Source organism: Podarcis tiliguerta, assembly GCF_965153285.1.
Source record: "Podarcis tiliguerta genome assembly, chromosome: 8".
NCBI lineage: Eukaryota > Metazoa > Chordata > Lepidosauria > Squamata > Lacertidae > Podarcis > Podarcis tiliguerta.
In genome coordinates, this window is record NC_139541.1 from 52939302 (window position 1) to 52963369 (window position 24068).

Genomic DNA, 24068 nt, shown 5'->3' on the forward strand with positions numbered 1-24068 from the left:
TCTCAACTTACTCTACCCCTGTAAGAGAACAAAATGCATAGCATGAAGTTCAACTACCTTGTCTAATCACCACAAGGATTTCTGTTTGCATAACATGACTTCCCCGCCTCCTCCCCCTCGTGTGCTCTGTGCCATTGCCAAATCTGCTCAGGAGTGTTAGGGGAAACCCTAGAACAGACTTAGGTGACACATAGTGGAAGGAGGGGGGCATAATGTTCTGTTGCGCAAGCAGAAATCCTTGCACTGATGAGACAAGGTAGTTAAACACCGTCCATCCAATGCATTTTGTTCATGTAGCGCTATGATGGATACAACCCATTATGTATAACTTACCACATAAAATTGTGCTGTTCTATATAGTTATGAAATTTTGAAATATAGCAGCCTTAATTTTGCTCAAACAAATAATTTCCAAACCATCATCCAATAAAATTCACAGCCCTACAAAGTTGCAGTAACTTGCTGTATGCACAAACCAGTGTGTTAGTGGCCAAGAAATGCATTGGGAACCAAGGGTATCATTCACAGGTCTGGAAAGCATTGCACAGTACAACTTAGAAAAACAACAACTACCAAGCAAGGGTTTTTGGCCCTACTATCAGCAGGCCTTGCGTGGTCTGCCTGTCAGACAGTTCAAGAACTCCCTTCAAATAGCCAGCATGCTTTTGGTCACCTCTGCTTATCAGAGGAACACACACATTGGGAAGTGCTAATACAGTACTGATGAAAACTAGACTTGGCTACTGCTAGTTCTGTGAATCAAGGAAGCAGCACGAGGACTCCCAAATACCAGCCTCTTTCAGCTGCTCTCTGTTAACTACTACAGTACATGTATTTTTAGCAACATGTTTGCCAACTGATTGCATCAGACACAAATTCTTCCAGCAAGAGTTCTATTTTTGTGGGCTCCAGGCACAACACTAGAAATAAATACCTTTTGACACCTGATACTCTCCTTTTCTTAGCGCGTACACACAACACACACACACAGAGAATGCCTACTATGAGCCAGCGTAACAAAATAAAGGCTTAAAAGAACACTTGATTTTTCTACACAATACTTAATTTCTCAGAAACTCTAGGAATGAACTGCCACCCTTTGTGAAAAAAGCTGGTCTCCTCCCCCTATATTCCAATTCGTAATATTAAAAAGTGCATAAATCTAGCTTCTGCAAACACAGGGGTATACCACTTGCAACAGAATATGTAGCATGCAAATTTGGTTCCTTAATTTACTGAACAATTCTAACTGTAGAATGCACATTTCCCCTTGTGCACTGCCTGAAACAAAAAGCTGAACAGGCTTGCTCCACAGGCACTATTTCTATGGGAAGGTCTCCAATAAAAAGACGCTCGTAATTTTAACATGTTATCCAATGTAACGTACAACATCTATATGATCATCCCACCAAATTTTCCTGGTCCAAACAACTCAGCAGAAGTGGTCAGCTAAGAACTTGGCTGGAAATGGTTTTGAGCGCAGGCGCCTCTAGAGTAAGGAGGGAAGGAATCAATGATTCACAGCCTCAAGTGTTTCCTTACACTCAACCATAATCACCTCATTGTGGAAAAACCCTGCCCACTCTGAATTCTTGCCAAGAAGCCAAAGTTGAATACAGGGATGACTTCAACCTTTCAGTTTCCAGTCTTAACTCAGTAATAGCTGGATTTTTCCCTCACCCATCGTAAATACATAAAACCCATAGCTCTAAGAGAATCAACTCACAAAAAGTTAACACAGAGATACTGTTTGCATTTCAAAGAGAGAGAAAATGTGGCTTGACTGTTTCTGCAAAGAAAACAAGAATGCCCATGTGCAAACTGGATTTTGGGTCTGGTTAAACCTCCCTATCATACTATGCCAGAAATTTCTTCGCATTCTGTTATTAAACTTGCCTGAATCAGAAAGAGCTTGGCAATTTTCTGAAGTGTAAAAATTACTGTTTAAAAACCAAACAGTAATATGCAATTATAAGAACCTTATTTTTGGTTTTCTAAGTGTAAATTTGCAATTGGCACCTGAGAAGTTTCTGTTTTGGAGACTCAATGGTCCCCATGTACAAGCTTCCCCAGACCCTCCATTTAAAACAAAAATTAGCCCTACTAACAAAACACCAACTATTCATTTGCTTTATGACCAAGAATGGTGCAGTCTAAATCTTAGATTATATTTGGGGTTACTCTCTTCAAATCCTACTTCCTAGAAATGGGGCACATATGGTAAGCAAACATTGCAAATCATTTTTCATGTATGATTTTATCCACAATCCAAACTTAGGGTTTGCTGACGTGTAGGTCATAACTGCAGACGTGTTTCTTAAACAGAGAAATATTTCTGCAGTCCTTGGCTTGGAAGTGGGAAGTACAAGTACAGCAAACACAATGCAAAGAAAGCTTGGCTATTTCTTCAACTTTGTTTTCTAAATGAAGTCAAATAAGCAAGAGAATTACAATCTCTAGTCTAGGGCATTAGAAAATTTCCTTATGCAAATCATCCCACATTACCAGGCACACATTAACATAAAACTGAGCTAAAAGGTTTAGAAGATTATAATTTTATTAAATCTCCTATGGAAGCCAATTCTCAAGTTTGGGTCACAATCATATGACATACTTTTAAGAAAAGGTGGGGAAATTAATTAATTGATTGATTTAATCTCTTACCTAGTCTTCACCATAAGGTCTCAGGGAGAGTTAAAACAATATACTGGTAATATACAATTATAAAAATGGATAAAATTGCTATAATTATAAAACTAGTAAAACCATTTTTTAAAAAGCAGGGCAGAATGATATAAATTCAACAAAAGAGGTGGGTCCCACAAAGCAGAATTAAAACTTCGGTTTAAGAGGTGAATCTTCACCTGTACAATAAATATTCCAGACACAGGGAGGAAACTCCATAATTTAGGGCCTGCCACAGAGAGAGCCCTCTTCTGGACCTGCATTTCTGACCAGTGGAAGTATTCAAATAGTCTTCAAGGGATTCCACACACAGAGCACAATGCAATAGTCCAGTCTGAACAGTATCAGGGCGTAGAGTACACTGGTCGTCTCTCTCCAAAAGGGGCCATAGCTGGAAAAAAGGCACTTCAGGTCACCAAGGCTACCTAAACCTCCAGGGGCAGTAGTGGATCTAGGAGCACCGCCAAGCTATGAACTGGCTACTTCCAGGGGAGTGCAGCCGCATCCAGAACAGGTAATCTCCAACCTCCTAGACTCAGCAATTCAGAACACACAACATCTTTGTCGTTTCAGGATTCACCTTCAATTTACTGGTCCACATCTAGCCTCCAAGCACTGGTCTGTTATGGGTCATCACACACTTCTATGTATCTGAATGGTGCTGGAAAGCTGACTAGAAAGAAGCGATGCATTGGTGAAAAATAAGTTACCTCACTTATCCTCAATGTCGGCAGCTGATACAAAGGGGTAGAGCACACAATCTCCTGCACTGCACCAACTGCTAGGAGCTGAAACAGACCAGGAAAGAGAGTTCAGGTGATAGCCTCCTCAATGTAAGGGAGAGGTTCTAGCCAAGTGACTGACTCACTTGGGCAAAGGCTAGATTCACGAGGTACAGGCAGCAGCCAAGGAGGCCAAGCTTCACCACTACAGCTGTGTTCAATGCTAATCCTGGTTGGGGCAGGAAGATGGATTTCCTACCCTTCCCCCTAGTCATTTAAGGTGTAGTAGCTCCACAGGCTACAAAACCAACTACACGGTGTGAGCGTCATGGGTTATGAATCTATTTGCATACTGAACTGATCAATTGTGCCCACGCCAATGGACCACCCAGTCCCTATGGCAAAAATGCTTCTGTCTGAGCAATTGTTAAGTTCTTATTTATTCAAGTAATGGCAGGGGAAGCCCTAACGCTTCTGCCCCACAGTACTGTAAAAAAATTCTTGGTCAAATAACCAAACCAAACTGTGTGTTGGATTTAGTCACACAAACTAGCAGGCATGACTAAAAAGTTGTTCCTGTGACTCAAGAGCATACAGACTGGAAACCTTATTTATACAAATATTGCTCATTTGGGCCTATATCCTGGACTCTCCCCACTGTACTACCAACCCCACCCCACTTTATTCATAACCATCAGCAGAGAGCATTCCTCAGACTAATTAATAAAGATGATGTTTTCCCATGATATATCACTATAGGTGAAAAGTGTGTTTGGAGCAAGGATGTGAATAGTTGAAGAATCCATGAGGAAGGATGCAGTGTCTCTCTGCATACTCTGTTCACACATCACACTTGAATGAGGGGGTTCCTGCCTACAAGGAACAGGACACCCAACGTGAGGGGCAGAAGGCAGGCTCTAGACAAACTAAGAACAAATCTCACTCAACTATTTTGTTTGGAATAAGACAAACCACCATCCCAGTTCAGATGACTTGCCAAGCCAAAACATGGCTTAGCTCACAGTAGCACTAGCGGCAGAGCACCCTGGGAACCCATGCATTGATGTGAAGCCATGGTTTAGCATGAAGCTTAGCATCATGCGCAGAGTGAGGCACCATTCAAAACTCTGAGCAGCATGTCTTCCATCTCATAAAATGTGGGAGCAGAACACAGTTCTGCCCCTACCATCTAGGCAGCCAGCCACTAATCTCCCTCAGAAATAGCCTTGCTCATCTAAAGTATGAATTTCTAAACTCTTGATGACAGAAGTACATTTTTTTACTGAGTTTAAAATGAAGAAATGCACTTTGTCAAACTTCAAAAGGTTTAGAGCGTGCAAGAGTAAGAATTACACTACCTGTAGCCCAGCATATTCCTGCAAGAATTGTGCCTCTGGGCTTGCTTTTTGTCAGGCGGAAAACCCAGGGCACTGACTGGGGGAGGGATGCAACAGGCAACCTCTTCCTGCAATCCTTGGAGGTAGATAATTCTGTAGCGTCAGAAATGGCTGAATGATCCAAACAAAGACAAGGCAGAATTACCCACCTCCATAGAAGGTGGAAAAAAGAAAGCCAGAGGCCTCCCTTCAATGGATCGTGCAGACTGCCTTCTGTGGGCGGGCACTCTGGGCTCTCAAAAAGGTTTCTATAATTATGAAAGAACACATACAATTTGGGAATTACTAATCTTAAAAGCAAGAGGAAATCAGCTGCTAGTCTCCCCTAGAAACTGCCTGGCTCATCACACAGCAGAACACTCACTCCAACCTGAAGTGCCTGTCGTCCTCCCTCATCCCTATTTTAGCAGACAACCTCCACATAGCTTACCAGTACCATCTTATCTCCACAGGAAGATTCTTGTCCTCAGGCTTTCTCATATGCCATTCCTCATTTCATTTCAAGTTTGCCCTAGTCCCCAGGAATCTCTTACTCATCGCCAGTACATCCCCAGGTCTCCAACCTACTATTTTAAACTCTAAGGAAATCTCATTTTCTAGACAAGACGTATTCAAGATTATATAGCAGGAATAGGGAACCTGTGGCTCTCCAGATTATGGTGGTTACCAACACCCATCAGCTCTAGCCAGCAAGGCAAATGGTTGGAGGACCACATACTCTCCCATCCTTGTTACACACTATGTTACCAATCCATGTATTCTTTCATTCAAATTTAAAATCACCATTCAACATGATTACAAACAAAACCCTCTATTTTAAAGCACTTCCAAAAGAATGCAACAAATTTAAAACCATAATCAAAACTTTAAAAATACAGCTCAGCAAGTGAACAAACAAACAAATCAATATTAGCAAAGAGGGTTAAGGGCTAGTAAAAGTCAAGCTATTTCCCCCTCCGTACTCAACACACTATTATGTTTGGCAACAGAAAAGTAGCCGGAGTAGTTATTCCCTGAGGAGCAACAATCAGCCTCACTCATTTAGCTGCACCTATCACTAGGACAGAGGAGTGGTGAAAGTGAGCTTAGTATTGTTTCATACTGGAGGAAGAAACTGAGAAGAAAATTGTAATCACCACAGATTTAAGCTTGGCCCAGCTCACCGACCATAATAAAGAGCAGGTCCATGTGGAATGTTGTTTATCTTCTTCCTACCAGCATTCAGAGGAACTATACCATGATCCCTGGTTTAGTATTACATAAAAAAACAGTTATCACTGTGATTTACTTTGCTCCAACAAAACATACCAAGCAAGCCAAGAACAAACCTTGGCTACAGATGGCGATTTGCTGTGAGTGAAACAAACCATGCAGCCTGGGTTCGTGGTTTGCTTCTTCCACATGCATGAAAGGAGAAGTACGGTAAGCAGGTGTGCTGAACTAGCAAAAGGTAAGCCACAGCTACATTGTGCTGGAAGACATTGCTTCATACCCTCCCACGGCAGATACTACACATTCAAAGATTCTGGTTTCTTAAAACCTCAGGCACAAAAAGGACAAAGACCATTATCATTGCCTAAATAAGCAGCACCAATGTCCATAGCTACATCATTACAATGCTGCTACTTTAATGCTTTAGAGCATTCAAACCACTTCACATAATTTTTTCTTAGCAAAGCAAAGTAGGCAGTCCTTCACAAGGAGGAAACTGGGCAGCTCACAATCCTATACCACAGCAACCCAGAGGCAAGAAATGCTAGTATTAACACTGCTACTATGAAGCAGAGCCCAGGTAAATGTGCTAGGATAAAGAGTATGAATGCGTATGCACTAGAAAGCCATATTTAACAGAAGGGAGTCTATTTGTAAGAAGAGATATTTTACCCTGTGTGTTATACCCTGCCCCCCAAAGACCAAATTTCAATGCATTCTTTGAAAGGGGACTCGACCTCCCTCAAAACATTTATCTGGGTGCTGTTAAATAACAGCTGTGTCAATGCCAGCATTTCTAACCTTCTGGGCTGCTATCCTGGAGGTCTCTGAGCTGTCAAATGCTACCTGCCTACTGAGAGAAATGCATGCAAAGTGCCCTGAAGAGCTGCACTTAAAACAGTAGCTTTCGTCACTGTTATTAATGACATAATTATGATTACCGTTATCATCGCAAACGACACCTTAGAGGGTAGCACTGTGCTGCAGCAACACTATTTGTTAGTCTTTAAAGGTACCACAAGGCTCTTTTCTTTCTGCAACGGTCCAACACCACTACCCTTCAGAAAGCTGTTATGCTAATGTAAGCAATAACAACAATACTGTGTATTAATTGCATGCATGTGGGTTATCATGGAAGTCAGATGTGGCTCAACTTTCTTGGCCCGAGGGCCACATTCACCCTTGGCCAACCCTCTGAGGGCTGCATGGCAGTGGTGGGTGTGGCCCCCCCACACTCTTTTAAGTGTGTGCACTCTTCACACACACAGCCACACCTCAGGTAATCCATACCAAACAACTGTCCATTTCTACACCCATCAATCTGACATCTGAGGAAAACTGTGAGGATTTGCAGGCACACCAGGCTCAACCCACTTTAGTGCTGCATCTACTTTAGTTCCAGTTTTCTTTTTGCTGTCACCATCCAAATTAGCAAAATCTTCTGGGGAGGGAAGGGAGAGAAAAAACTGCTCAGTGTGATGGTGGTGGGGAGAGCAGATCAGGCCCCCAATCTGAGGGCTAGCCACCCATAATGCAAGCCATGTATTAGATACTAAAATGATGTAAGACCATGCATATGTATATGTATACACACACTTGTGTCACTATCACCTGTGTATATATGTATATGCATACGTACATATGTGTGGATCAGTTATGCACATTTGTTATCATACAGAGAGAGAGATTAAATAGATCACACACGCACAAAGGCATTGTACACATGCAGGCTCCTTCCCACCCTCAGCCCCACTGCCAGGACTTTCATCATTGTCACAATTAATGAATTAAAGCTTGGGGCGGGTTACAGCGTTAAGACACTATTTAAAAAAAAAATTAAGAGAAATTATCATCCCCCTGTGCGCTGGGCTTCTCCCCACTCGCCCATCCACCCGCAGGGCCCTTTCTTCGCTCCTACTTCAAGATCAGGATCAGGCCCTGCCCTCCCCCCGCCCCTCCACTTCCTCCCCCGGCCCCCTCCCCTCCCTCTCCTTCCCCGCCAGGCGTCCCTCCTCTCAACTCACCTCAGCCGCTCCACGCTGGCTGCCGCCTTCCATTCAGCCCGTCAAGGCCAGAGAAGAAGCGCCGTGCTGGTGGCGGGCAGTGGCGGGGCGGCCTCTTTGTGCCACCGCGCGCCTATTTCTCCTCAGCCAGCGGCGGGAAGGAAAGGCGGCGGCGGCGGCGGCGGCGGTGGAGCAAGAGGCCTCCGCGGACCCTCCCCGTTCCGAGAGCGAGCGCGCCGCGGCTCCGCCCACCTCCCCGCCAGGCCGCCGCCGCTCCTCGCTCCGTATCCCCAAGGCAACTAGCCACGCCCCCTCCTCTTCGTCGCTTTCCACTCACGCGGCCCATTCTCAAATTGCTAGAAGCGAAGCTCCGCCCACGCCGCTCGGAAGGGAGGCTGGCCAATCCTAAGCGCCCGCCTGTCCCTTCCCACCCCTATTATTTTTTTAACCAACCCAGTCGCAGACGCAGCTTTCAGGACTCGCTGGTTTGTTTGCGACGGAAGCCTCGGTTGGCTGGATCGATGGGTGAGGAAAAGGAACGCGGCGTCCGATTGGGTGACTCGGAGGCGGAAGAGGCGGGGAGACCGTGGGGGTAAAGGGGGCGGGGCTGTCATTGGTGCGGCCGGGACTCCGTCCACAAAGGTGGGCTCGGGAGGAAGAGGAAGGAAGGCCCCGCTGGAGGGGTCCATGGCGGAGAGGTGGGTGTCGCGGGCCGCCTTCCGGCTCTAGGAGGCCGTTGAGACTGGGGGGAGTGCGGGGATGGTAGCTGGAATAGCGAAATTATTTATTAATAATGAATGATAATTAAAATAAGTTATTAACAAGATATTCTATCCTAGTAGTAGTAATAGTAGTAGTGCTGTTATTTATTTATTGCCCGCCACTCACCCTTAGGCCACAAGGCGGGTTACAGCGTTAAAACACAATTTAAAAGCAACTTATGGATGGACCCTCGTCCTTACAGTTTTCTTAAAATCGAATGTCTGGACCCACACAATGAGGATGAATATTATTGATATAATACCGATGAAATGCTGTTGATAGCAATGCCATTGTTTATTAAAGCTACAACTGTACTTTAAAAATTTATTTAAAGCAATATATAAAATTTCTTTAAAAATAAGTTTTCTCAAGGTGGCCTCTAGTTAATGGGATATGCATTTAAGAAGCAACATCTGCAGTTATTTTCAACTTAAAAACAGGATTTAACTTTAAAGCCTTTTGCACTCCTGTAAAAAGTCATATTACTATTTCAGATGGGGAGTAGTTTAAAATCCAGCTTCTAATTTCAGTTAAAAGCAGATTGATATAATAAAAAGGTTTTTAAAGCTTGCAAGCAAGGAGTGTTACATATGTAAGGCACCTCGTTTGTTTAAGAGGGAACGGTTGTGACATCTGTACCTTCCTCAGGTTGTGAACAGTAAGGGGGCAAGTAATTGCACTCATTGCAGTCTTTTTTTTTTCTAACTGGAGGAACCTTTTTAAGTGTGAAGGAATTTGAGTGAAATAATTCACATTGATGAGAGGTATTCTAGCTAAGGGATCTGTAAGGAGCCAGTAGGCCAGCCTTTTCTCAGGTGCAAGCACTGGTTGACTTAATTCATGATTGGAGTCACCTGCTTGCTTAGAGCAGCTGCATCCTGACATTAAAAACTGCATGCTGGCTCAGCTTCTTCCTTTCATTACAAAGCTGTTTTATCCTGTGTGCAACACCTGCAGATCCATTGCTGAAACTCCAAGGTCCATGAAAGATAAAATAAATTCTGCACTGAAAAATAAATCATGTAAGCAGTGCTGTTTTGTTCAATATATGTGCAATTTAGCTCAGCTTCCATTTTCGCATAATGGAGAATAAAATTCTATTGCTACTCAGGGAAGTGAGAGGTGAAGGCCACTTTTTTAAAAGGGGGATTAGACAATTCAGTAGAAAACATGAGGTTTGTCAATAACGACAAGTCATGACTATATACTGCTGCCAAGATTTGTGATGGGTGTGTCTCTCAACGGTTACTGGGGAGCAACAGCAGGAGATAGCATTTGTTCCAATATCCTGCTTATTGACTTTCCAGAGGCATCGTCGTGTTGGCCATTGTGGACGATGGGATGCTGGACTAGATATGACTTTAGTCTTATATTACTAGGCTTTTTAATGCAATTCATATAATATGCATAAAAAAAAACATGGCATGGAGATGGCTACTATGCAGACCCTGTAAGAGACTAAATGATATCTGTTTTTGACAAACATGTCCTGTTTTGTTGCTGTGTACTGCAAATGGTGGAATTTTACAGGTGATAGTCCTGACTTTTCTGTTAAGAAGGAACTCCTGTTTCTGATTAATGGGGAAAGTGGGATACTGAATTTAACATTTCAGTCCGTAGAACAGAGAGGGAATGTATCAGGTCCTCTACAAAACTTCCCCCAGGACACATTCTCTTTTCCATATCTATTAAGGGCAGCAGATGTCTGGAAACTTAGCAGCATTGTGGGGTCACTTCTTCCACAATCCATTTGTGGCAAATGCTCCACATGTCAAGTCCAAGTAGGAGACAGTACCACTTTAGTGCTTGCTATAGGGCATAAACTGCCTCCTTCCTGCAATTCATTGTGCTTTGCCTCTGGTCTTCTGAGGTAGGGGGAATTAGCGGTGGTACAGCATAGTAGATGTAGGCAGGGATATTGTAGGCATGCTTCTGACTCTAATTTATTTCTCACCGAGATGGTCTACACACAGTGTATTTGGACTGCACCATTGCAGGGTGGGAATTTACCTTACAGAATACTTCTGTGTGAAATGTACCTCCCTCTAGAAAACTGTGTGTCAAGGAGATCTAGCCTAGCCTTCTACCTGAAAACTGGTTTCCTATATGCGTGGATTGGGTTAAGGATTATTTGCATGGCAGTGCACTGCATGGCCAGTTCTATGCCAGAGAGTTCAGTGTGTCTCTATACATAAGGAATAGACACTGTCCTGCTCCTAACTCTCTTCTCTGCACAGGCTGCTCCACAATGGATGGAGGAGAAGGTAGTGCCGACCTCGTGATTAACAAAAGGTTTGTGTCTGAAGCGGAGATAGAAGAGCGGCGCAAGCGAAGGCAGGAAGAATGGGAGAAGGTTCGGAAACCCGAAGACCCTGAAGGTATTTGACTGTTGATTGGGGAATTGCTGAATAGAGAGGTAGTAGGAGAGCTCAGACTACCGTTACCATACCGATCAATCCCTCAAAGCCTGCTCTACCTGAAACTCCTCCACATGAGAGATTGTTGGAAGTTATCCATCTTCACTTTTTCCTATCTAGCCACAGGTAGCTTATCTGTTGTCGTAGGATATTTTACCTCTAGTGAAATGGGGCCAGAACATCCTAGGGTTCTGGGAGACAAACCTTTTTCAACAATCCATAGTACAGTGGTACTTTGGTTCTCAAACGCCTTGGTACTCAAACAACTTGGAACCCAAACACTGCAAACCTGGAAGTAAGTGTTCCGGTTTGCAAACCTTTTTTGGAAGCCAAACGTGCTCTGTTTTGAGTGTTACGCTTCTGATTTGAGTGCCACACTTCCGCTTTGACTGTTACGCTGAGGTCTGCCTGTTTTTGCTATTTTGCGTTTTTGTTTTTGGGACTTTTTTGTTTTGTTTTTGGGACTGTGTGAAACCCAGTTCAACTACTAATTGATTGATTGTGTGACTGTAGTACATTGTTTATTGCTTTCATTATGTGGATCAATGGTCTTGTTAGATAGTAAAATTCATGTTAAATTGCTGTTTTAGGGGTTGTTTTTAAAAGTCTGGAATGGATTAATCCATTTTGCATTGCTTTCTATGGGAAAGTGTGCCTTGGTTTTTGAATGGACTTCTGGAACGGATTAAGTTTGAGAAGCAAGGTACCCCTGTACCTTGGGTTAAGAACTTAATTCATTCTGGAGGTTCATTCTTAACCTGAAACTGTTCTTAACCTGAGGTACAACTTTAGCTAATGGGGCCTGCCGCGCCGCCACCACACTTTTCTGTTCTCATCCTGAAGCAAAATTCTTAACACGAGGTACTATTTCTGGGTTAGCGGAGTCTGTCACCTGAAGCTTGTACAAAAACAAATTGCAAGAGCTTCTAAGGACTTAGTGGGACAGAGTAGGATCAAACGGAGACTAAAGACTGTTTAGGCATGATTCAAACACTCAGTTGTTACTTTTTAGCACAGTAATGATGAGGAATGTGTTGCAATTTTTGAAGCATTTAATATTTTGTTATGTAAATATTAAAGGAACAGCTCTGTGAAGCAGGTCAGCACTATTTTATTAATGCACTGGGGGTGGGGGGTGGAATGGGACATTGAAACTGGTTAAGAGCCATTTGCCTGAAGCAGGGATAGGGAGCCATAGGTTGCCTTTCCATCTAGCCTGACCCCTTCTCCAAGTTCCTCCCCTCCTCCTTTGGCTGAAGAGATCTGTTGCATTCCTGATTGGCAGGAGCATCAGAGCAATGGGGAGTGGTGGAAGTAGCACGGCTGCCCTCTCTTCTCCACCAATCAGATGGGTAGTATCAGGGAGGGGTGGTTGGGTTTACTTTCCCACTCCCTCATTCCAATGGCAATCTTGGACACTGCGATTTAATTTGAGGAAAAGTGTTGTAGCAATATGAGGCGGACCTTCACTGAGATTGCAGGGAAGGAAGGGGGAGTGGTGTTAGGCGGTGGTGGGTCCAGGTGGTGGTGGGTCCCACCTCCAGTATATGCCCCTTCCTGGCTGCTTTTTGTTTAAGCTTCCATAGCCTAAAGCCACCAAGTGAGTTCATAGCAGATGTGAGATTTGAATCCAGGGTTCTTGCTCTGCTGTTCAGCTTCACAGTCACGTTACTGCAGCAGCTTGCTGGGGTGTTAGGGAGCAATGTTTTGGAGGTTCTGTGGTTAGAGCATCTATTTCACAAGCAGAAGGTCCCTGGTTCAACTTCTAGAGGCATTTCCACATAGGACTCACAGCAGCCCCTTCTTGAAATCCTGGAGAGCAACAGCCAGTCAGTGTTGACAATACTGAGCTGATGGGCCAATGGTCTGATAGCTTCCTAGGCTTCTGTGCTAATAAGGAGGCAAAATCGGTTGGATATGCTGAGAGGGGCAGCCTTGCACAAAGCAATCTCTTGAAAACAGCAGAGCATAAGGGATGGAGAAGTGGCTGCATTTTGCTCCCCCTGTGATTCAGGAAAAGTTCATCAGGGCAAGTTCTTGTTGAGTGTTTGTTCTTGGGGCAACATATTGATTTGGAGAAGATACATTATTGTTACTCCCATTTGGGTTAAGCTTTTGCATTTATATTGTTGGCCTTGCTATGAATGAGTTGTTTAATCTGCATGCATATTTATACGATGTTTTCCTTACCCTTATTTGTATGATTACAGAAATTTTGTTATGTCTTGTAACTGTTTGTGAGTTACTTTGCTGTATTTTATTGTATAAACTTTTCTGAAGTTGGAGCCACCTTGAGCATGGCTTACCATGAGAGTCAAACAAATAAACTGTTGATGGAACTATCAGCAAAGTCTGATAAACCTGGCTTGTAAAGAGCCACTTGCCTATTGCCTATAGTCAGAATCCCTTTCAGGTGACAAACAAATGGATCTTCACAGAAGTTGCTTCTCATTTCCTTTTAGTCCAAAAGCGTCTAGCGGGTAGCATCAAGGCTAGTAGACCTGGAATGTCTCTGAGATTATTGGCAAGGCTGTCGGAGACTGTACTGGGAGCAAGTTTTGTTTCATAGTGGCCACCTGTACAACTTCTTTCTTCTCCATCTCCCAGAATGCCCCGAGGAGGTGTACGACCCCCGCTCGCTCTACGAAAGGCTCCAGGAGCAGAAGGACAAGAAGCAGCAGGAGTTTGAGGAGCAGTTCAAGTTCAGTAAGTTCCAGTAAGCATCTTTGTGAATCCTGACACAGGGGAGCCGCACTGAACGGCTTCAGTACTTTTTGTGAAAATCCTGTCCTGAGCAAAGCAGGCCCCTATATCTCTGAGCTCCTTGAAGAATTCTGAGAACATGACAATTTCCGGGGGACAAGGAGAAGGAACAGGAGCCTGTCTGCCAAAGTACTGGCAGAAGAGGGGATGTCCTGGTTCCCGTAACATAGCTGAGCCATTGCTAGCATGGCTGCCTATCTCTGCACTTGTCTCTAGAGGCTAGAAGAGATCATGTGTTCCCAGCTCCAGAGTTTGGGGCAGAAAGACCTCCTGTTAAAGCACTGCAGTGTCATGTGGATCAGAATAGGAACATGCTGCAGAGGAAGGGCAAGATGGTGCTGGCTTTGCAGCTAAATGGCTTATTCAAGTCTGTTCTCCTGTCGCCTCCTCTTTCAGAGAACATGGTCAGAGGCCTAGACGAAGAGGAGACCAAGTTCCTCGATGAGGTTTCTCGGCAGCAAGCGCTAATAGAGAAGCAGCGGCGAGAAGAGGATCTCAAAGAGCTGAATGAGTACAGAATATCCTTTGCATTAAAGCACTTCCTATTGTAAAGTTGGAAGTAAGAAGGGGCAGGTGGCTTGTTTAGCACTCGGGTGCGGTTTGGGGTGTCATGGCGATCTGAAGAGCTGGAGCTTAATTTCCACAGCCCATTTCATTTTTTTTTACTAGAGCTGTATTCTCGCTTTGCTATGGATGAATTTGAGAACAGAGCTTGTGGGTTTGTTATTCAGGATGTGTTAAACTTCAATAATTTGATCTGGCTGTGAATGAAAACAAGAGGACTCTTGGAGATGTGGCAACAGGTTGGTGACTAGCACCAGGGCCCCCACAACATTTGTTTTGGTGGCCTGCCATTATTTGGGGTCACCTGACCCCTCCACATCCCTTTTGTGAGTTTATTCACAGATCAGAAAGGAATCTTTTTGTGCTTGGCATCCAGGGAATGGGTAAGCATTGCTGGTGACCAGATTTGTAGACTTTTGGAACAGATTTTTTCATCTGGGCTTGAAGCTCTTGTGGCTCTGGTAGCTGGGCCGATTCTTCTAAGTGTGGATATCAGGGGTAGGCAGCCTCCAGGTGCTAGGGACTACAACTCCCATCATCCCTTGCCACTGGCTGTGCTGGCTTGGGCTGATAGCCTGGGAGGCTCTAGGCCTTGCTGATCTGTGTGTTGCCCTGTCCATAGTACTTTTCCCAGGCTCTGCTCCAGAGCCTTCCCTCACACCACCCCTTTCTTCCATATCTTTCCCAGCACCCTCCTCCACATTTGAACCCATCAGTTTCTTCACTGAACTTCTCTGGTCTTGACCTGGGAACCATCTCAGAAACTCAAATGTTGACTGCACTGCCTTATGCGGAGTGAAGCTAGTGACCCACCTAGCTTGGTATTCCCCACACTGGCAGACAGGGGCTTTCCAAGGCCTCAGCTGCAGGTCCTTCCCCAGCCCCACCTGGAGATGCTGGAAATTGAACCTTTCATATTGTGTGCTGCTAAGCATGAACTACCAGTTTGTAACTTTTACTGAGTTCTTTAATGGGTAAAGTTGGTCAGAGTGACTCATTCTGTGCTTGAATGGTGTGAATTTCACCCCAAGCTCTGTTGGAATAGGGTGGGGTTTGTATGAATGTTAACGCTCACCCACCCACCCACCTAATATTTCAAGAGGCATGTTTGGTATTTGAGGCTCTCCACCAGATGGTGCCAGAGAGCTTCCTTTAGCAGTACTGTTGAGCATCTCAAAAAAACAACAAAGCCAGTAATATACATATTTTGGAGGGAGATTATTATCTGCACTTTAAAAAAGCATGCATTTTAAATGGAAAGTTGTATCCATCAAAGTTCTACTCAGAGTAAACATTGAAACTGGGAAGTGCAAGTTCTTAAAGTCCATTAACTTCAGTGGGTCTACTCTGAGTAGGACTCGGATTGGATGCATTGGATGTCACATCTAGCGTGACCCTATGTAAATGCGGGGAAGGTGCTTCAGGAATGTGACGGGGTGGTTAGATTTTTATCTGGGCAGCTGAATGATGCCAATTACTATAAAATCCACTGGTGCTTAATGCATTTGATAACTGATTTTATTTGAGTAAATAATTACTCAAATAATTCAAATGATTGATTCACTGGTGTTCCTGATGGAAAGGTTTAGAGTCCTGATGGAAAACAAATCCACAAAGATTGGTTTCCTTCTCCTCCTGTGCAGGTTTTAATAAGTGTACACACACTGCCTCTTCTAAGGTATTGGGGTTACTGGTACCCCTGCAGCCTGGCAGGACTGGGACTACAGGCGCCAATGTAAGGGCGAGTTTGGCTGCTCTGGATTTCCTGCACACCCGTCAGTCCTCAGATTCCACTTGATCCTTAACATTTGAGTCCACAGCACTTTGTCAAAGGTGGGGGTCAGTGCTGACCTGAAGAAGGAAGCAGACAAGAAACTGCCGGCGAAATCAGCAGAAAACAAGAGCAAGTTCTCACAGGCAAAGCTGTTGGCTGGAGCTGTGAAACATCGGAGGTAAGTTCCCAGATGAATGAAGGGCCCTTGTTGACGGAAAGTAAACAAGCTAACCTTTTGAGGCTTAAAATTGTCTATCGCAATGTGCGGTGTGAAGTGGGGTAGATTCTGGAGTTTCAAATCTCCCAGGCAGAAATATACCAGGCTTTCGCTTCTGAATAGGAGATGTAAAGCCCATAGTTATTTTTTTAATTTACTGTATTTACTCGAATCTAATGCTCACCTTTTTTGGCCAATTTACATTGCGAAAATCAAGGTGTGCATAAGATTCTATGGCACATTTACATTTGCCAGCAAATGGTTTCAGGGTTTTGAAAATTGTGGTGTGCTTTAGATTCAATGGCGCATTAGACTCGAGTAAATATGATATTAGTGCTTTTTTGCCATGGCAACTCAGTGACCTACAGAACAACTTGCAGTGCCCCCCCCCCGTGGTTCCAGTCCTCTTTTTTGACTTTGCATTGTTTCCTTTCAGTTCAGAAGGTGCCAACAGCGTGAAAAGACTGAAACTCGATCCGGATCCTGACCATGACAAGACTCCAGGTAGGTGTGTTTGCATGGTGGGTTCCGCTAGGCCTCGTATCGCCTGCTGTGCATTGGTCATGTTGCCTTCATGAACAGCTGATCAGTCAGTTGGGGGGGGGGGGAGTGAAGGAAGGGATGCATCCTGTTGCAGAATATTGGGCAAAACCCATGAGGCGGCTTTCCTGGGGGAAAGTGATACTGCAGTGAACCCATCCCGTTCAGCATCCCATTCTCACAGTGGCCAACCAGATGCTTGTAACCATTCCCGCCTCTGACTGTGGAGTGCATATCACTTGTCTTTTCAAAGCAATGGTGATGTCATGTGCTGGTAGTTCAGTGACCTCTGTCCTAGAGCAATGGTCTTAAGCTGACAGGTTCAGGCTCGCAAGTGGATTGTGTCTGGACACCTCATGGGTAGCAGTTGTATATGTATGTAAATGAAAGCTCAGCTCCATGTTGTGAGGGCTTGGGTTAAAGGCCATATATCTTCATGGGGCTATGACAAATTCATGGAGGATAAGGCTCTCAGTGGCAACTGGTCATGATGGCTGGGAATCATCTCCAGTATCTGGGACACTCACTTCCCTCTGAACATCAGTTGTGGGGGAATACAAGCAAGATAATGAAACTGCACCACTGTCCCGCTTGCTGGCTTCCCATCCACAGCTGGGTAGTAGCTATGGGAACAGAATGTTGGATTAACAGGGACTTTGGTCTGACCAGCAGGGCTCTTCTGTTCTGATGGGGGTCCTTGGTCTGTAATGTTTGAAGGTAACTGAAGGAAAGTAATGAAGCAGATCTGTAGCTGAAAGGCCAGCAGCATCAGCTTTGCTCACCGAGGCTGTATTCACATGGCGGTTTATTCTGCTTCCCTGTTAGTTTCATTGTGAAAGTGAGTGCCATAATTTAACTATACACTGTGAATAAGTGCTTTTTAAAATCTGCCCTGAAAACCTTTCCTCTGGCCACACTTTCCATGCCATGCATAACTTTATAAACTTCTATCATGCCGCCTCTTACTCACCTTTCCTCTAAACTAAGAAGTTCCAAAAGCCTTTCCCCATAGTGGAATCTCTACATCCCTGTGGTCGTTTTGGTTGCCCTTTTCTGAACCCTTTGAGGTGAGGAGACCAATACCATACACAGTATTCCAAATGTGGTCGCTCCATAGATTTGTATTGGCAGCTTTATTTTCCAATCTTCCTCTCCCAACCCCCCTCCACGGCTCTCTTCCAGAAAAGCCACCCTGTGTTCCTCTGAGCAGCAGCTCCATGAGCGGCTCTGCCCTCCACTGTCCCTCGGCTGCCGTCTGCATTGGGATCCTGCCGGGCCTTGGGGCCTACTCTGGGAGCAGCGACTCAGAGTCCAGCTCGGACAGCGAAGGGACCATCAACTCCACCGGGAAGATCGTCTCCTCCGTGTTTCGGGGAAGCAACTTCTTTGATGCTCCGCTGTAGGCGTCTCCCCAGCCCCTTAGAAGCATGGGTAGGGATGCTCATCATTTCTCTGTTTCCATCCCAACCATCCCCTAGACTTGCAACTTCTGTTCTCCTGTCTCTTATTTTCCAGAGAATACCAAAATAATGTACTGAATCAGTCTTTGTGCGTCCTTCTCTCCGCTCTAAGACTTGTGTTCAGTTTGGGAAGGGAGTACAGATTGGGGGAGACACACATCTTCAGTATCCAAAAAATCCAGAAAAGCATCTATTGTACCAACAGCAACAAAAGACTTGAGGCTTCTGAGGTTTACAGATGAGGACAGGAAATCCCTTGTATTTTTAAAAAGATTCCATGAATGAAAAGGTTGTTTGCTGGGGGTGTGTTCCAAGTTGGTTTTACAAAGAAGCATTTTTAGGGTGTAGCTGTCTGGCAGGTGCTGACATATGGGTTAGCTGGCTCTCTCTCTTTAATTTTTAAGTATTGGTTTTGTTGTGGGGAGAGTGCAAAATCGAGCAGATGGTAATGTGGATTGTCATGACACTGTAACGACGTTTTAGTGTTGCATCTGATTAAAGAACTCCTCAATGCATTATTATTTTTACCTTGGAGCTTGCCATCTCTATTCACTTCTTATGCCTTACTTAGCTGTTTTCTCTTCAGTGCAGGCTCCTGGCCAGGTGTATCTCAGGTGCCCAAATTCCTTGTCAAGCAGTATGTGTGTGTGCATCTTAAGGGCAGCCTTTGCCAACCTAGTGCCCGCCATATGCTTTCAACCACAGCTCACATCAGTGTTGGGAGCTGTAAGCCAGGGCACCAGGTTGGCAAAAGCACTTGAGCAAACTTGGAAGCTTGACTGTACTCAATTTCTGCAAATTGCATGTATTTTATGGGATACTGCAGGGTGTCGGCAACTTGAACCTAAGCCATCATTCAAGGAAATGATGGAGAATAGAATTAAAAGCTGCTACCTGCCAATGCTGTGTGCTTGGGCTTAGAAGCATGACTCCATCACACTTTATTTTCCCCAGTACTTTTTCCTCACTGTTGCTATGAGCAGTTAAGAAAGTGAAGATTCTTCCTAAACACAGGGTTATATAATATGGGAAGCTTGTGCTGTGGCAAATTTGAGATTCGGATATTGTTATATACCACTTAAAATGACAGAGAGCAGAATGGTGTAGAAAGTGGAGGAGGAGGAAGCAAGCAGCAAAGCCCAGGAATGGTGTGGGATGAAGCAGAAGTTGCTTCCAGGAAGCAGGGAGGTTTGGGAGACAGGTTTGAAAAAATTAAGTGTGTATGTATAGCCTATGTGTGCTATGCACCTACTGGCCACACTTGCCACTAGCATACACACACAAGGACTGGCCAAGAGGTTATGGTCCTCGAGTTTGCCATCCCTGTTCTAGGCCACTGGCTACAGGTTCCTATTGCTGTCTCACCTGTCAGACCTGAGTTGCAGAGCTCCAACCCGACCACACCAGGGTTTCATGAAGCTGCAAAGAGTCCATGGTTGTTTATTAACCTGAGTATAACAAATATAACATGTACACAGTATAAAAATGAACATTGAGCATGAAAAGTATGACACATCCATGAACTGTCCACATTTCTTTGGGCAATGGGATATCAAGAACTTCACGGCTTGGAAAGTTCTGGGAGTAAAAATTTTCCTCTCATTCCACAAAAAAAAAAATAAATCATACAAAGTACATTCAAATACTTAAAAGTTGATTCTCAGGGCTGGGAAGGGAAAATGTCCTGCATTGACAACAGTTTTCTTGGCCCAGGAATCTCAGGCCTGGTGGCTTCCCATGTTGCACTTTTGGGGTGGTCAGGGCTCTTTGTTGCGTCTCTTAAATTAAATCATCTTAGATCAAAAAGTACAAATTGTTTGAAACCACATAAGACATGCAACCATCTGCCATCGACACGTTTGGGGCACATGCAGGCAAAGAACAGTTTGTAGGCTGGGCCCTAGGCAGGTTCTGAGTTGATGGGCGGCAAGTTCTGGTGCTTGAAATACTGTACCACTTGTTGCGGCAGCTCCGCCAGGACAGCTTTGGCCAGGGTTTCTTTCGGTGCCTGAAAGAAGAAAGCCAGTGCAGTTCAAGTTTCTCCACCATGAAATAAAATAAATACTGTATTTTTCGCTCCACAAGGCGCACCGGACCATAAGGCACACTTAGCTTTGGGGGGGGGGGGTCAAGAAAAAAATCTTACCCCCCCCCCCCAAAGAGCAAAGAAGCCAAGACAGCGAGCGGGATCCATCCCGCTCGCTGTCTTTAAAAATAATAATTATTATTATTATTAACTGGCCAATCAAATCAAATTAAATCACATCACATAAAGCTCTTAAGTCCCTCTGAGGAGTTTCACCCACAATATAAAAACAGTTCTATTTCTCTCTTTCTCCTCCCAGACTCAAGACCTCCGGCAGAACTTCCCAATATGGCGACGGCATTTTTAACTGCGTCATTCCAAAGCTCTTATACATTCCACGCTCTTCTTAAAACATGCTTTGGTTCGAAAGTTTATCTCCACACAGCCTTAAATCCACAGCTTAAGTCCTTAATACGACATTTCTGACTCGTGAGGGGAGGGGATTCTTGTTTAATCACATAAGGAAAGAAAGGAAAGTTTTCCCCCCCTCCCCCATCAGTCATTTGCCATACCGAGTCTTGGCGTATCTTCTCATGATTTATTCTTGTCTTGTTTTATCAGAGACCTCTTCTGTTAGCAGTCTTTACTCCCCCTCCTTCCTTGAAATATGTGCATTCCTTCATCCAAATTGTTTCTTTTGAAGTTCTTGCAGCTAGTGGCGTGGATCAGGGACGGCGTCCAGGAGCACCGGAATCCCACAGGAGGGCTTTGTGCCTAGTGCCCCCATCCCTACAAATTCGGGGGTGGTATAGGGCACAGCAGGCAAGGCAGTCCCCCCCACCATCCTGGGGGGGGGGTAGGGAGCCTAATTATTCCCATCATAGTCTCCAAATTACCTCGTGTGGGTCGGAAAGATGTTATTGTCAGCCATCTTCCGATGCGCCCCCTAGTGGCCCCCTCCCCATCCCGCTCGCTGTCTTGGCTTCCTCTTTAGCTGCGCGCAACCTCTCCAGCCGGGAGAGGCTGTGCGCGGCTTCATATTTAGCCGCGGGACTGGGGCGGGAGAAGCCCGAGCTTCTCCAGCCCCCAGAACAGGTCCGGGAGCGGCGGCAAGGTTGCGAAGCCTTTGGAGCGCAGTGCAAGTTCCCGCTGCGCTCCAAAGGCTTCAGGGATAGCCGCCTGAAGCTTTTGGAGCGCAGCGGGAACTCGCCCTGCACTCCAAAGGCTTCGGGTTCCTTTCGCTGAAGCCAGGAGAGTCTTGCTCCCTCTGCGCTTTGGAGGCTTCGTGTTGCTATCGCTGAAGCCAAGAAGCCTGCATTCGCTCCATAGGACGCACACACATTTCCCCTTAATTTTTGGAGGGGAAAAAGTGCGTCCTATAGAGCAAAAAATACGGTAAGTAGATACAGTTTCAGGCTTTTCACTGAAGCCACTTCACACATTCAGCCGCTGCCGCGATATCAAAGCAACGTATAACTGCCTGTTTTCTGTATCCTGAAGGCATCCACCACGGAGTCGTGGTCAGTGGAGTTGGTAGGGTTAGGCCAGCCTTCCATATGTTTTGGGCCACAATTCAATTCCCATCAACCCTGGCCGATATGGGAGTTGCAGTCCAAAACGTTGGTCTGACTGAGCAGAAAGCAGCTTCATATATCCGTTTAGTGACCCTAAGACAGGCATTATGTCTCAGTGGTGATTTAAGAACAGAAGACAAGCTTTTCTGGACTGAAACAAACGCTAACCTAAGCCAGCATCCCAAAAAGTCCACAGCTTATGGTGAAGTGCGGGTAACAAATAAATAAAAATAATAGCACTTAGGGCTGGCAAAGCCTTTCACACTCACACTACGGAATTCGCGGAAGGGCACAAACTGGACGATGTCACGCACAGCCTCCTCTCCTGTGTAAGACCGGACCACGCGGCTGTCTCCATCCAGGAACTCCATGGCTGCGAAGTCCGCGTTCCCCACTCCCACGATGATGATGGACATGGGCAGCTTGGAGGCTTGCACAACGGCATGCCGCGTCTCGTCCATGTCACTGATGACGCCGTCGGTGATGATCAAGAGGATGAAGTATTGCTGAAGAAGCAGGGCGAAAAATCGAAAAGTCAGACAAGTTCCAGGGTATGGGGACATGGGTGGAGCGTGGGCAGTTTGAGATGATGAGCCAGGGGATGGGACAGTCCTGCTCAGCTGCAAGGAGGGAGGGGCACCTGGCCTGACACTGGAACATTGGTGTCAGTAAGGCCAAAAGAAATGTGTGTTGTGGTGATTCAGTGGGTTGGTGGGGGAAGATAGAGATGGCTCACATCCAAAGGACACCCTGCTCCCTCCCCAAACCAGGAGAAACAAGATTGGGGAATGTGACCGGCTCTAGTTTAGGCTTCCTCATGGAATATCTATTCTCTTCTGGCATGTTATCTATTAAAATTTTCTGATGATTAGTGCCAAAGGACAGACACAACTGACACCTGATTAGCACTCCTTGGTGAAACCTGCAGGATGGTCCCTTGTCCTCAGACAAGGTGCAGGACAACATTGCCTTAGGAAATATTTTAATACAGGAGGGCATCTCAACCGAATAGTGCAGGAGAAGGAGAAGTTTGTGCTAAGCCCCCATCGGACTTCTCAACATTTTCCTAAAAGAGGGCCTATCTACATTAAGAAATAATATCAATGGAAACTTTTTCTGGGGTGTGAGGGTTTGCAGGGCAATTTTCATCAGGACCACAGCAGGGAATGGAAGGGGTAGACGTTTGCGGTTACTGGACTACAATTTCCATCATCCTGACTATTGTCCACACTGGCTGGGGATGATGGGGGTTAGAATCCAACACCATCCAGAGAGTAGCACCAGATTGGCTACCCCTACCAAATGTTCCTGGTATATGAGGACAGTTGGGGTACATCTCTTCCCGTGAATTTCCAACCAACACACTGGAGTTATAAAATTAATCCTTCTCCTGTTCTGCAGCTCAAACTGTGGAACCAAAATAGCAACACAAACATTCTCTCCGAAGCACACATTTATTTCTGCAAGTCTTTAATGACGGGTGATCCAATCCATGAGCTTTCAGAGCAGAGTGAGCTAGCAGTGCATTGGACGTCATCCAGGGGCTCAATTCTGCAGTAGCATTATCATGTACTTGCGGGATCTAATGCAGTGGTTCCCAAAGTGGGCAGTACCAGTCGGTACAGCATGAGACACTTAATCTCAGGGTTGTGGGTTCAAACCCCATCTTGGGCAAAAGATTCCTGCATTGCAGGGGATTGGACTAGATGACTCACCTGGCCCCTTCCAATTCTATGATCCAGGGTAAAAAGGTAAAGGTATGCTCTATGACCCCCTGGGGGCAGTGGGATTACCTAAGGGGGTGCTAGGAGACAGTGGGGGTGGCAAGGGGCACTAGAGGTCTAAATGACTCTCAGCCTTCAAAAAGTTGGTATCAATCAAGTTCATCAATTAATTGAAATAGTTTTAACTGGATTTTAAATAAAGGTGCAATTGGTTGTTACTGTTTTATG

General features: G+C 45.1%; 3 protein-coding genes across 4 annotated transcripts in view; 1 reads left to right on the top strand and 2 right to left on the bottom strand.

Annotated features, from left to right (window-relative positions):
* Positions 1 to 8496, bottom strand: part of RSPRY1 (ring finger and SPRY domain containing 1) — a 35271-nt gene extending 26775 nt beyond the window's left edge. The window contains exons 1-2 of one of the 2 annotated variants that reach the window (XM_083452912.1): positions 8041 to 8496; positions 3396 to 3473 (exon numbers count right to left, since the gene is read on the bottom strand). The gene's annotated coding sequence lies outside the window, so the exon portion shown is untranslated. The remainder of the gene's footprint in view (positions 1 to 3395; positions 3474 to 8040) is intronic. The other variant, XM_083452911.1, reaches the window with a different exon arrangement.
* A 114-nt stretch (positions 8497 to 8610) lies between these two features.
* Positions 8611 to 19031, top strand: PSME3IP1 (proteasome activator subunit 3 interacting protein 1). The gene is made up of 7 exons (XM_083453011.1): positions 8611 to 8717; positions 11019 to 11159; positions 13806 to 13904; positions 14358 to 14508; positions 16346 to 16477; positions 16953 to 17020; positions 18239 to 19031. Exons 2-7 carry the CDS (start codon positions 11030 to 11032, stop codon positions 18457 to 18459), a joined length of 801 nt encoding a protein of 266 aa, XP_083309137.1. The 5' UTR covers positions 8611 to 8717; positions 11019 to 11029; the 3' UTR covers positions 18460 to 19031.
* Positions 19032 to 19940: 909 nt separating this feature from the next.
* CPNE2 (copine 2) overlaps positions 19941 to 24068 on the bottom strand; it is an 80201-nt gene continuing 76073 nt past the window's right edge. The window contains exons 15-16 of the mRNA XM_083452918.1: positions 22386 to 22622; positions 19941 to 20524 (exon numbers count right to left, since the gene is read on the bottom strand). Of these exons, the coding sequence (XP_083309044.1) occupies positions 20417 to 20524; positions 22386 to 22622 (345 nt within the window). The 3' untranslated portion in view covers positions 19941 to 20416. The remainder of the gene's footprint in view (positions 20525 to 22385; positions 22623 to 24068) is intronic.

Bases quoted from the DNA above. Each gene is read 5' to 3' on its own strand.
- PSME3IP1 (XM_083453011.1), top strand. From the start codon at position 11,030: ATGGATGGAGGAGAAGGTAGTGCCGACCTCGTGATTAACAAAAGGTTT. The intron at 14,509-16,345 runs GTAAAGTTGGAA...TTGAGTCCACAG, and splicing joins GCATTAAAGCACTTCCTATT to CACTTTGTCAAAGGTGGGGG. The intron at 16,478-16,952 runs GTAAGTTCCCAG...GTTTCCTTTCAG, and splicing joins GGAGCTGTGAAACATCGGAG to TTCAGAAGGTGCCAACAGCG.